Source organism: Phocoena phocoena, chromosome X, assembly GCF_963924675.1.
Source record: "Phocoena phocoena chromosome X, mPhoPho1.1, whole genome shotgun sequence".
NCBI classification, from domain to species: Eukaryota; Metazoa; Chordata; class Mammalia; order Artiodactyla; family Phocoenidae; genus Phocoena; species Phocoena phocoena.
Genome location: NC_089240.1, coordinates 18,350,656 through 18,364,593, shown reverse-complemented (window position 1 = coordinate 18,364,593; position 13,938 = coordinate 18,350,656). Strand labels below are relative to the sequence as shown.

General features: G+C 43.1%; 1 protein-coding gene across 1 annotated transcript in view; it reads right to left on the bottom strand.

The window, feature by feature from the left end:
• Window positions 1–7,326, bottom strand: part of PHEX (phosphate regulating endopeptidase X-linked) — a 208,793-nt gene extending 201,467 nt beyond the window's left edge. Inside the window, exons 1-2 of the mRNA XM_065900503.1 lie at window positions 7,000–7,326; window positions 1,772–1,840 (exon numbers count right to left, since the gene is read on the bottom strand). Of these exons, the coding sequence (XP_065756575.1) occupies window positions 1,772–1,840; window positions 7,000–7,117 (187 nt within the window). The 5' untranslated portion in view covers window positions 7,118–7,326. The remainder of the gene's footprint in view (window positions 1–1,771; window positions 1,841–6,999) is intronic.
• Window positions 7,327–13,938: the final 6,612 nt, after the last annotated feature.

Here is a 13,938-nt window from a genome sequence, read left to right as displayed (position 1 = left end):
ATGGAATGGATGGACAGCAAGGTCCTACTGTATAGCACAGAGAACTATATTCAATATTCTGTGATAAACCATAATACAAAAGAATAGGAAAAATAATGTATATATGTATAACTGAGTCACTTTGCTGTACAGCAGTAATTAACACAACATTGTAATTCAACTATACTTCAATAAAAAAATAAATTTAGAAGAAAGAACTCTAATAACACAACTGTCTAACCTAGTACCTTTGTATAAGGCCTCGGAGTTTAAAAGCCCTTTCACCTAAGTCTTTTCCATCTCAATAAATGCCACCACCCAACCACCGCCAAAAATCGAAGTATCACTTTGATTCTCTGAATTTTCTTGCAGCCCACATCCAATCCTTTAGCAAGCTCTTTATCTCCTAAACCCTCTTGTCTCCTTTCCCATGTCTTGAATTCAAGACAGCATCACTTCTCACCTGGCTTGCCGAAATAACCACCTGCCTGAGCGACCTTCTTCCATTCTTGCCCTCTACAGTCTCTCCTCCACCCCAAAAGACTCCCCAGAGTCGAGCTCTCCACAGAGAGATCTTTCTGAAGGCTAGTAAGATCTTGTGTCTCTCTGAAATCCCTCTGGAGCACACTTAGGAAAACCTCAAACTTGCTGGCACCTGGGTTCCCCACTGACCCTGATCACCTGCATCCTGCCCCTTACCCAGAGGCTCTTCCCATTCCTCAAGTGCCCCAAGCTCTTTCCTCTACGGGACCTTTGCCCCAGCTGTTCCCCCCACCTCCATCTTCACACAGCACTCCCTTCTCATTATTCAGAGGGCCCCTTCAGTGTCATTTCCTCAGACTTTGCAATCTAGCCATCCTGTCACTTAGCCACCACATTATTCTATTTTTTTAAATTTTCTGCATAACATGTATCATCAGCTGATATTTTTCTTGTCCATTAATTGCCTTGGGTGTTTGTTGTCTTTCTTCCCTTACCGGGTCATTCGGCCTCACTGCTATATTCCTAGAACCTAACTCAGTGCCTGGAGGGCAATAAATATTTGGTGCAATAATTCATTAATCTCTTCTCTTAAGGCCAAGAGGAAAGTGAAAGGACCATGTGCTTAACTTATCCCATCACTTTCCCCTTGGAAAACACACACTAGTGTCCCTGGCCACTTAAAAATGGGAGTGGGGCTGGGATCCAGGTCCTGCAACTCTAGGCCCTAACACTGGTTTATGGAGGGCAAAACTGATAGATGTTGCAAAACTGAGGCAACTTTAACCGCTCGTCTTCACTTTGCGGTACCCACTGATACACAGTCTGTCACCTCAAGAAAAATTTGACTTGTAACGTGAAATAGAAGGACCCAAAGGGATTCCAGGTGACAGTGGAAGTATCGGTTTACAGAGGGTCCCCGCTTAGACGCAGACAGGCCAGACCCACTGACCAGAAGATACAGAAAGACTACTTGAGATAAATGGGAATCTGTATCCAGCTAAGGGGATACGAAGGTCAAGGTCTCCAGGTCTTAAGAGAGGCCATTCAGCCTCCCACACTCCTTCCTGATTTCCTTTATAATGATTTGGAATACTGCACAGCTGTTTCATTGCAAGGAAAAAGAAAACAGGAAACCTACATTCCACAACTTCACACCAAGTCTTGAAAGAAAACTTAAAATTTCATCAGAATTGCGTTTCATACCTGGTAAACCTCAAGCAAACAAAATACTAAAAATACCGCCTGTTTTCTCTTCCACTCACCAAGGTACCATAATCATAACTTGACACAGGATGGAAAACTGACTTACCAGCTTCGATGCACTCTGGCTTCAGGCAGTACTCCGGCTTAGCTTGGAGGCTTAAGAAACCTTGACTCACTGAAAAAACAGACCAAAATAAAGAAATGACTGGCTTGCAGCAGACCACCACCAAGTAACCCACCGTCAGGCACGTATGCGAGACATTTGCTGTCAGTTCATCCTTCCCTGTGTTGACACGGAATTCAAAACTCCACCTGGCTCAGTGTCACAGAACCAGACTCTGGTCACTAGCTAAGTAACCTTGGTGAGACTCTTGGCTGCTCTCAAACTTGGTTCTCTTGAACACAAGACAAGTGGGCACAAGCAGACCAGTGCTTCTTAGAGTGGGGGCCCCAGGGCGAGGGCAGCACAGCAACATCACCTGGGAGCTAATTAGAAATGCAAATGACCGAGCCCCACCCAGACCTTCAGACTCAGAAACTCTTTGGGCGGGGCCCAGCCATCTGAGTTTTAACAAGGCCTCCAGGTGATTCTGATGCAGGCTCAAGTTTGAGAACCTCTGGGTTAAATGATCTCTAAAGTCTCTTCTATCTCTGATTATCCGTGGTTTGAGTCTCGTAATTTCACTTTTTGTTTACAACTACATTCTCATTTTAGTGATGGGAAAATTGAAACTTATAGACTGTGTCATTGGACCAAATCCAGAGTGGAAGGAAAAAGCTAGCATAGGTGGCATTTAAAGTTCTGCGTCTTATCTAAACCACCCATACAGACACGGCCCATCAAAGGGGGAAGAGTAAAAATATATCCTATATAACTCAGTCATCTATCAACAGAGTCATTATCTGCCTGCCCTGTACCCCACACACCCTCCTCCCATCAGGCCCAGCCAGACAGATGCATCTACCAGACAGATGCAGCTTGGTGGACCAAGCTTCCAACTACTTCCACCAAAACAAAAACAAACAAAAACCCTGTAAGACAGAAGTAGCTTTTCACCAATGGCTTAATTTCCCCCATCTGCCCGGTAACTTCATCTAAATGGATTTCTGCAGAAGTATAGAACGGTGCCCTATTTGTAAACTTCAGGTAGCACCTGGGCATTAGCAGATGTGAGTTTAGACTTTGAAAATATTTGTGGTAGCCAAGGAAATTGTGGAGAATTCATTATTGCTGTACTCTGTGAGCAGAAATAAGGAATCATTTGGAAATGTGACATTCATCCTCCAAACAGTCTTTTTACCTGTGTTACATTAGAGATTCAAGAAAGCTGTCTATGGAACAAACATCTCAGGCCTATTTTTTTGTTGTTTTTTGTTTGTTTGTTTTGCGGTACGCGGGCCTCTCACTGCTGTGGCCTCTCCCGTTGCGGAGCACAGGCTCCGGACGCGCAGCCTCAGCGGCCATGGCTCACGGGCCCAGCCGCTCCGCGGCACGTGGGATCTTCCCGGACCGGGGCACGAACCCGTGTCCCCTGCATCGGCAGGCGGACTCTCAACCACTGCGCCACCAGGGAAGCCCTCTCAGGCCTATTTTTAAGAAAAGAAGTATCTTGTCGTAAAGTTATATTTTTGATTTCTTTAGCAAGCAAAAAAAATGTAAAATAATATATGTGGAACATAAAGATTAGTATGGAATATTTCAGTATGCCTTGGTGGTAGAACCATGGAGTAAATTTTCCCTTCAGTCTACTTCTATATGGTTACCAAATGTTCTTTAAGGAGCATGTGTCTTCTTTTACAGTGGAAGAACAAACTTTATTGTAAATAATAATATTTTATGATTGTGGACAATACCTTCTTGATACTAGCCTTGTTTTATTTTAGAAAAAAAGATAATAAAATAGTTAAAGACATTCCTTTCAAGATACAAACTTCCAGTTATAAAATAAATAGGTCATGGGGATGTAACATACAGCCTGGTGACTATGGTTAGTAATACTCCATTGTATATTCCAAAGTTGATAAGAGAGTAGATCTTAGAAGTTCTCATCACAAGAAAAAAATACGTAACTGTGAGGTGATAGATGTTAACTAGACCTATCATGGTGATCATTTCTCAATATATACAAGTATTGAATCATTACGCTGTACACCTGAAACCAATATAATAATGTTACATGTAAATTATATCTCATTTTTTAAAGTTTTAAGGAGTTATTTCTTTCATGGAAAATAATTATTGACCGAAAACCTCTAAGGAAGCAAAACTAAAATCAAATATCCTTACCTGATGATGAGTAAAAGAAAAGTTTAGGTTAAATTAATTAGGACGCAGACAAACCCAGTCTCTGAAGGAAGAGCATCATTTCCATGGGGGGGTTATCTTAAGACCCTGTAAATTAAGAGGGGTCAACAAGCCCAGACAATGTGAAGGTTTAAGTGAATAAAACAGAGACAACAAAAAATTATTTCTAATATAAAAAATGAAAATGTTACTTTTTGCTGGTTAGGGGCTTTTTAAAAAACTTAAAGAGCGCTTTGGTTTCTCATTTTAGATTAGTCTATAAGCAGCAGAAATGACTTCAGAATGCAGTGACATCATCCACGGCCTCTTTCTGAATGGTCTGTGAGCTAAGAATGCTTTTTACATTTTCTAATGGTTGGAAAAACTCATAAGAAGAATATTTCGTGGCATGTGAAAATGATCCGAAATTTAAATTTCAATGTCCAGAAATCAAGTTGTACTGGAATACAGCCATGCCCATTTGTGTACATATTGTTTATGGTGGCTTTTGTGCTACACCATACTCGGGTAGCCACAACAGAGACAGCACACGGCCCGGAAAGCTGAAAAAATTGTACACGTCAAACTTATATAATGTCATAAACCAATGTTACCTGACTAAAAAATAAATCTAAAAGAAATAAATGAAATACAATCAAATAAACTGGGTATAGGCATATAAGGCCTTAAATCCTAGGGCTCTAAGTTCTCTGAAACCACCCCAAGGCCAGTGGCTATCACTCTTATTGTATAAAGACTAAGGTTTTAAAAAAGAGATTACCCCAGAGCCTAAAATACAAATAAGAGGGAAGGAGGAAGGCCGGAAATTGCAGACATGTGACTGAACTTCTATAGGCAGAAAAATATACCACAAAGTTTACCCGGAAGTGCCTTGAAGAGAAGACGACCTTAACCAAAATACTGTCATAAAGAGCATTGTCTGGCAGGTCCCAGGAGATTTTCAGACAAGGACTTTGCTAGGTGCAGGGTGGAGGTGGGTGGCAGAGCCTGTGGAACTAGGCAGTGAAAAGGGGAGGAGGGAAGGAAGGGAGTCAGAAATAGTGCAGAGACATTTGACAAAAATATCATTTATGTTTTCACTTGAGAGTGTGCATTTATTTAAAAGCAAATGTCTCTGAATGTATTCATCCGAAAGGACATGGTCACCTGAAGCAATACTTCTCAAACTTTAATTTGCAAATGAATCACCTGGGGATCTTGTGAAAATGCAGATTCTGAATCAGTAGGTCTGGGGTGGAGTTCAGGCTCCCAAATAATGCTATAACGCTGCCGGTCCACAGACGGCACTGAGTAGCGAAGGCTGAGGGAGGCCACACCCTTACTCTCTAACACCATTACAGCTTCTCTAAAGATTCTAAGTGAGAGAGAGCCATGTTATTGGGCACATTGGAAAGTTATTTTTTCTATCTTAGGCAGGCCTCCTTACCCATAATAGCATCACTTGGCTTGATGAATTTTACTGTGCTCTTAAAACTTCAGAGCTGATCCCAAAGAATCATCTTCTCTCAAGGAACAAAGATTTGGAATTCCCCAGTGGCCTAGTGGTTAGGACTCCACACTTTCACAGCAGAGGGCCTGGGTTTGATCCTTGGTCAGGGAACTAAGATCAGTGTGGCCCCCCCAAAAAAAAAAAAAAAGATTTGCTGCCATCAAGAACATTCTGATAATATGCTACAGCCTCAGAACGTAATCATGAGAGGAATTTCAAAAAAGCTTCAAGCAGTAGCAACGTCATTAAAAAGAGCACATATTTTTACCTAAACAATAATCATTTGGATTTTTAAGTTTGGGAATGTTTGCAAAACACAAATAGTCTAACTTTGTAGTCACTTCCCACATAGTACATACTCCCTTGACATGCCCATATCATCTTTCCTCCAGTTTTGAATTTCAGGATAGGACACTTGCCTCAACCGCAAGTGCCAAGAAATCTCACACGAGTTTTCGAGAGCCTCAATTTCAGTTGCAGGAGTAGGAGGTTCAGCTGTACCAGAAAGCAATAAACCCATCTAATTTCCTAAATCTTCAGCCACAGAAAACAAGGAAAGATGGTTTGCTCGTTTTAGCAGAGTTTTCAACCACACAACCCTAACTCTTTTAAAGTTTAATTACTGGTTTTCCCCTGCCAAGATAAACATGGCCTCCTGCATCCTGCATGTGCCAAGGTACGTTCCCAGGCTCGCTACATTTCACACTGCACCTAGACTCTCCTAAATATAGGGCTTGGTCCTACATAACTTTCAAGCCAATGAAATACTGTTTCATACTTGAGCCGTATGAAACAAATACAAAGGCGAAGAGTCAAAGATTCAAAATGCCTAAAATTTTAGAACATTCCTCTCCCCTTTCTATTTTGTTCTGTCTCATAAGAATACGCTTTTAACATCACTCTCTGGGTACATCATCCTCACCAAAAGTCATTAAAATCAGTGAATCACAATACCTTCCAAATCTTAGGAGGAAAACCTCTATTTCCTTCATATTAGTTTTTAAATCTAAGAGAAAGGCAGAGTTAATTTTTTTATTCCACCAGAGTCACTGGGTTAGAAAGGAATTGAAGAATATCATTAATGGTGCATTTTTAAAGACTGATTTGTACTTTGTGAGTTAAATTTCATGATTCATTCAGGCAAACACTGACAAAAATCAAATGGAAAGAAATTCCAACGTGGTTTGATCACAATGTAAAGTCTTTCCTCACAAAATAAATCAAAGTATCTGACTATGAATTCATAAACACTCGTTTTGTTGAGTGCAATGCACAAAAAATGTTTGCCCGATGCAACCAAATCCTCTAGCCACCCGAATCCACTTTATACCCACTTCACATTCTGGACTATGCATTTGGTACTTGGGAGTTTTTATGTATTTACCCTCCTAAAGAAAAAGCTTCCTTTCATTTGCATATTTAATAGAAACTAAGGATGCACCACCTACTAACACAAGCAAACAGCCCTCCACCTGCATCCCGACCAGGTTTGCCAGAATACAGCACAAGGAAGCCACTGCACCAGCCCAGTTCCACTTACCTAGAAAGAGGACCGTGCCCAGCACCAGGGTGCCACCAACGAACACGGCCAAGGTGATTCGAGTGCCTCTGTTGGTCGTCTTCCCACTCTCCACGCGGCTCCCTGTCTCTGCATCCATTGGGAGAGATGTAAGGGCCAGGCAAGAAGAAAGTCGCTTTTTGTGGTTTGGTGGCTGGTCTCAAGAGTCTGTTAGGCGTTGACATCCAAGGTTCTCATGCTCTTCTACTAATGGACAGGTTAAAAAAAAGCCCGTCAGGATATGTCCTCTTGCCACCCTTTCTCAAATACTTCTTCACAAATGAAATAAAAGAAACCCAAAATTATTGGTCGCCTTGGCTTTCCCCCTGACCAGACAAAACAAACAGTGGTTGCTTTACCTTGGTGCTCTCCCCCCAGCAAGAGGGTGCTGCCCCTCTCAACCGATTGTTTGGCAGGCTCTTCTCTCAGGCGTTCCGAGTGTACATGTTTTACTATGTTACTGAACAGATGTTTTAGCTATTTAAATGTATAGTCACTCGGGGAGGAAAAAACGATTGTCTTTATCAAAACTGGATTCTTGTCAAACTCCCCCAAACCATGATAAGTTAGGTGGCAAGGATTCTTCCGACCCACTTCAAGATCTCAAAGAATCACGTACTTCTTTGGCAATAATCATTCTGCTTGCCTGAACTGTCTTCATCAAAGATATTCTTTCGGTGTGCGAGTCCCTTTTTAAAGCCTTCTAAGAGTTCCTGGGATATCCTGGAGCATTTTATTTTAGGAAGTTTGTGTATGACAGCATGTGCCAGAAATCAGAGTCATAGCCCAGTGCAGTGCAAAGTAGTAATTAAGACAACATACAGCGGCTGATGGTTTGGACTGGAACTTTTTTTAAGGAAGAAGGAAAAGCACTTCCTTTCCGTGGTGCTAAGAATTGTACAAAAGGCGAGTAAGCGTTCGAATTAAGCTTATCAGCCAGCACAAAAGATATGGCAAAAGGGTTTTTCCCTGCATGTTTTAATGAAAAGTGCACCCGTGTATCGTGTCCTCCAGCCCCACCATTGGTTAGTACGTTTTTGTGTTTTCATCAAGCCCCGGTCTCAGCAGATTCCCCAGGATGAATTTCAGAGGTGATCCGTCTCACTGGAAAGACTGGTTAATGACTTGGTCTTTGATTTCTTGGATTATATTGATACTAACAATTTAAATTATAAAAATCTGCTTTCTTCACGGGGCATCTGATATTTCAGTGTTATTAAAATGATATCGATTTTATGATCCAGTGATATCGACATCATTAATTCACAGCACAGTTACCACCTACCTGTTTTTGTTTTGCTGGAGGTCACAGGACAGTGGGAGTGGAGCTGGAGAATTCAGCTACATCTAGAAACCAGGAGAGCACTTTTCTCATGCAAAACTTCTGCTTTTGGCCGTGGGAGGCATCACACCAGGGCTCAGCAGACACCGAGGAGTCCAATGTAACACGGGCTCACATTCACGGTCCTGTAACACACCCTACCTTACTTTCCGCTCATTTCATGTTGCCCCCAAACCAGAAAGAATAAGCCTTTGTCCAAATTATGACATCATGGTATGTTGTAGACATTTTGTTGTTCCAATAACACATCCTAGCAGGCCTTTGGCTTCTAGGGTGGGATCCTCCCAAGAGTTTTTGGACTTGACTCCATACTACTTCTTAGACTGCGAGCTCCATGAGGTCAGGAATCACATCCATCAAGTTCAGTGCTGCAGGCCATCATCCACAGTTCATGGTCCACAACAGTGAAGGGAGAAATAGGAGCAATGAAAATTACACAAGTTAGCCTCAGCCACTTACGCTTAAAAAGCAATTTCAGGAACCTCAGATGCTAGCGTCTGGGGGTCTTTCAGCCTCCTAATTCCTTCTAAATGCTCAGATGATAATGATACTTCACACAGGTAGAGAGCACTTTCATATCCCATTTTAACCTCATGGTAAACCTATATACTTGCTAGCAAAGGTATTTTTATCTCTGTTTTGCTCCTAAGAAAACTGAGGCCCAAGGACTGGCCTCAGGTGACACAGGAAAAGCAGGAAATGGAAAGATAGCGAGGGGGATCACTGCCATACGCTGTGCACAGGGGAGAGGACATCCACATAAGCATGACAGCAGGACCCACTTCTTCCCTCTTTCCTTCTTCAAATCTCCCCACACCTTTCCAGGTCCAGACTAACATGCAGTGGTGATCGTGGGTTGCTGGCTGGAAACCTTGGACTGGCAGCTTCCCCAGAGACGAGGGCAGCTGGGACTTACCCTGAAGCACACCTATCCATCACTTAACCTTGTGAATTTATTTTTGAACACTCAACTGCTAAGTGAAAAGCCTTTAAACCAAAAAATACTTCCATCAGTTGTAACAGGAAAATTAGGATGCATTCCATCCCAGACAAAGATATGCAAGTGCAGATAGAAAAATGTATTAATTGAACAATGAAAATAAGTCTATTTCAAAATGTCAAAAATACAGTATGTTCACCTAATGTAATGAAGGTTTGTTTTAACTCACCAAAGGACTGAGGAAGACTTGAGAGTGGGTGGGGATTGGTAGAAGAAAGGGTGCAGGTGAATCATTCACCATCAAGTGCATTCCTCATTCTGTGCCATTTTCTGCATTAATTTTTCAACCTTTTCAGAGATGACGATTATTTTGTGCTCAAACTGCACTTAAAAATAAAGTTGCAACACAGAAAAAACCCTTTAGAGCAAAATAAAGACGTTCAAAGCACAGAGAATTAGAGTGCTCACAAGAGACAAAAGCAGGGATCTGCAAACTAGGGCACGTGGCCCACTGTCTGTTTTTGTAAATAAAGTTTTATTGGAACAAAGTCATGCCCATTTGTTAATGTATCATCTATGATTGCTTCCATGCTACAAAGTCAAAGTTGAGTAGTTTTATGACACAGATAGTATGTGAAGCTTAGAATATTTACTCTCTGGCCCTTTCCAGAAAAGTTTACCAATCCCCGGACTAATGAGCAGCAGGAAATGCTGCCTCTTCAGACCACCCACACGGCACACATACACAAAGCAAAATGGTCATCCACACTTGACCTTCTCAAAATCGTTCCATTTGATATTCTCTAAATACAAGCTATTGCGTCAAGGAAATTGGTCGATGTGTCTTTGCCTGAAACTGTGCTACTGAAACTACAGCATATAACTTAGTGTGTTTTGAAGTGAAAAGTCATTGTTCTGGTACAAAAAGGGGTGGGCATTGTCAAAAAACTTTTATAATTTCTCAATAGCGGTAAAAATGAGTTAAATTTAAAGTCACTATGCAGGTAAGTCTGTTAATAGTCTGGTCTGCATCCACCCGTTTCAATTAAGAAGCCCCAGGGCTACCAGGAGCCTTAACTGAAATCAGTGAATGAATCAACAGAAGTTTCTTGGGCGTTTCTCAGGCGCATGGTCCTGTGCAAGGCCTGTGAGGGAAGATGAAGAAGCCATGCCAGAGATTCCAGACTGGGAAACTGGGCTTGGGCAGGAAAACATCCAAAAGCCTTGGCAATTTAGTTACAGAACACTAAAGGTCACTAAATGTCCAAAGAAATAGAAATCTCTGGGTGGTAGACTTGTTGGGAAGACTTCCAGAAGGAGGACCAGCAAGAATGGACAGCTTGAGGAATAAAAGGAACACTTCCAGATAGGCCAAACCCCACCACAAGAGGGGACTTGCCTGGGCATTTACGTCTCTTCCTGCAGGACTCACAGGTGAGATTATTTATCCACAGATAAGTGATTCCTGCACTCTCAGCCCAACTCCAGTGGCCGGGAGGACAACTGAAAACGGGTCTATGCTAAACATGAGTGCATCTGGTCATTACTTGGATGTTTGGGGTCTTCTGTTTCTGTCAGTAAAATCCCATGTGGGCCACAATTTCAGTGAGAAGGAAGGAAATGATTCAAATCCTGAAAAATGTACTCATCCATCCCCTGGAAGGAAGAGGGAGGGAGTGAAGGGAAAAGAGGGAGAGAGAAGCTACATGCTGAAAACTCAAAGCTGGGAGCTGTGGCAGGGCTCTGTTATTCGTTGGCAGGTCCATCAGATTAGGGAAGGTTCAAGTCCCAGGCCTTGCACTAAAGGGACTCATTACTTACATTATATCTGATTTTTTTTTTAATCTGATCTTTTTAAACATCTTTCTTGGCTAGGTGCTCTGTGTCCTTTTGCAGATGAGGAAACTCAAGTTTGGAGCTAGTAAGTGATTTGCCCAAGGTCACATAGCAGGTATTTGTCTTAAGGCCAGAGGGGTTTCAAATTCCAACCTCTTTTCTCTGTGCCTTGTTTCTTGATAAATTTGTTTATCTATCTCAGGTAATTAGCAGAGGTAGGTATAGCATATCAAAAAGACACTTGAGCTGAGGAAAAGCAATGATAAACTATGCTTCCTCTAATTCTCTTGTTAAAAAGATTCATTATCACATTTTATTTCCTTAACAGGAACAGCAGCCATAACTTAACATGGGGGAAAAATTTTTTTTGAGCTAGGGAACAAAAATAGCAATACATAAAATATCGCCCGATTTCCTGCTGCTAGTAACTGAACATTAGGAAAGATATATAAACTTGAAAGGTATCTATCCATGAGTTGTACTTGTTTACTTCTGAGCCTAAAGGGGACTTTTATTCCCTGATTTTCTCACCTCCTGGACCATACAGCTACTATTTCTTCAGTATGCCCTCCTTTTATGCATATTATCATCAGTCCTTATGGCAGTTCTATGATATAGGAATCTTTTCACGGGTTTTAAAGATAAGGACACTGGGGCTTCCCTGGTAGCGCAGTGGTTGAGAGTCCGCCTGCCGATGCAGGGGACACGGGTTCGTGCCCCGGTCCGGGAGGATCCCACGTGCCGCGGAGCGGCTGGGCCTGTGAGCCGTGGCCGCTAAGCCTGTGTGTCCGGAGCCTGTGCTCCGGGAGAGGCCACAACAGTGAGAGGCCCGTACCGCAAAAACAAAAGATAAGGACACTGAAGCTGGCAGAGGATAATAAGTAATATTCCCAGGGTCACCTGATGGGTAAATGACAGCCCAGCTGGAACTCAAATCTATCTGGCTCCTGTTTTGAGAGGTACCCGGGATTTTTTCTAAACACGTATGATAAGATGACGGACATGAAGACAGGCTTCAAAAGAAGAGTGTTATTCACAGTTTTCAAGAGGAAGTGGCATGCCATGTCACAGACGGCTGCAAGAGGAAGCACCAGGGTTGGTCAGACGGCAGAAGGGGTGAGGGGAAAGTCTGAGCAAAAGCCTTTATTGTGGTTTTCAAGGGGAGAAATGGGCGAGGCAGGGTAAGCAACTGAGCAAGTTTAGAATTGGAGTAATTTCAGCAGGCTCTGGTCTATAGGACTGGGCTCTAGTTGTCCAGTACCCGGCCCTGGGGTGATTAGGGCAGGGGGACAGTGTCCTGGATACTGCACAAGTCTGATGAAAGGAGGCAGGTAGGGGCATGAACTTGGGATTGGTTGGTTTGCATTTCAGAGGCATGGTAGAAGGCAAGTCATTCACTATGTTTAGGAATTAGCTAACCCTTGGAGGGGCAGTCCCTCCCTGGGTCTGAAAGGAGTCACGATGTCAAAAAATCATAAAATATAGAAAATTAAAAAATGAGATTTTTCCCAAAGCACTCTACTGCATAACACCTCTGTTAAAATGTAATAACTATTCATCCAACTAGTGCTTACATACTACATCCTCAAATTGATCAGACCCACTCTGACCCCTCAGTTAGACTACTAACCTATGGAAGTTTGAACGTCTTTGATTAATTACAGCCAACTGCTCAAGCACGGCTTACTCAGATGTTTTTGAAGGCAAGAGGCATAGAGAAGCGATTCTCAAATGTGAATGCTCAGGCACCAGAATCTTCTAGAGGGCTGGTTAAAATGCAGACTGCTGGGCTCTGTCCCTAGGGTGTCTGATCCAGTAGGTCTAGGATGGTTGGAAATCGGCATTTCTAACAAGTTCCCAGGAGATGCTAATACCATTGGTCGGAGGACCACGTTTTGAGAACCACTGGCTTAGAGAAACCACTGAATCTCTTTACAATGTATCAATAGTAAGGTAAACTCAAGAACTAACAAAACTAAACATTAAACTTAGGTATTGAAACCAAGGATAACATTCAAAATATTTAACAACCAGGATGGCATGGCGCTGACCAGGCTGTCATGACTCTGTTAACAATTGTGAGGTGCAGCGTGCCGGAGGGTGATCCTGGTTCAACAAAAGACCACAAGAGGAAGTACACAGCACACCTCAAGGGGCCGCACTGGGGTGTGCGCCTCTCTTAGGGTCCTCGGGTAGAGTTCTTTGGGGTTCCTGAGTAAGGCCAGATTGATCAATTCAAACCAAAAAGAGCAGGGTTGTGGTGAGCTCCACAGCGGTCTTATCTAAGAAGCACACAAGGGGGCCGGCCCTGGGAGGCAGGGAGACTGTTAATCACAAGGGCTGCTGGGGAAGTCATACCAGGAACTTCCCTTTGCTTGTGTCTCTGCAGGCTGTTATCTAGGGCATGCACTTGTATGAGGGGCGAGTGTCAGTTTAAGGCTCCCACGGGCCGCTAGGCTCTAAGAGTGAATGCTTCAGAAAGCAAGGCAGGGGACTCCCCTGGTGGCGCAGTGGTTAAGAATCCACCTGCCAATGCAGGGGACACGGGTTCGAGCCCTGGTCCGGGAAGATCCCACATGCCACGGAGGAACTAAGCCCGTGCGCCACAACTACTAAGCCTGCGCTCTAGAGCCCGTGAGCCACAACTACTGAGCCCATGTGCCACAACTACTGAAGCCTGCGTGCCTAGAGCCCGTGCTCTGCAACAAGAGAAGCCACCGCAATGAGAAGCCCACGCAACGCAACGAAGAGTAGCCCCCGCTCGCCGCAACCAGAGAAAGCCATTGCACAGCAACTAAGACCA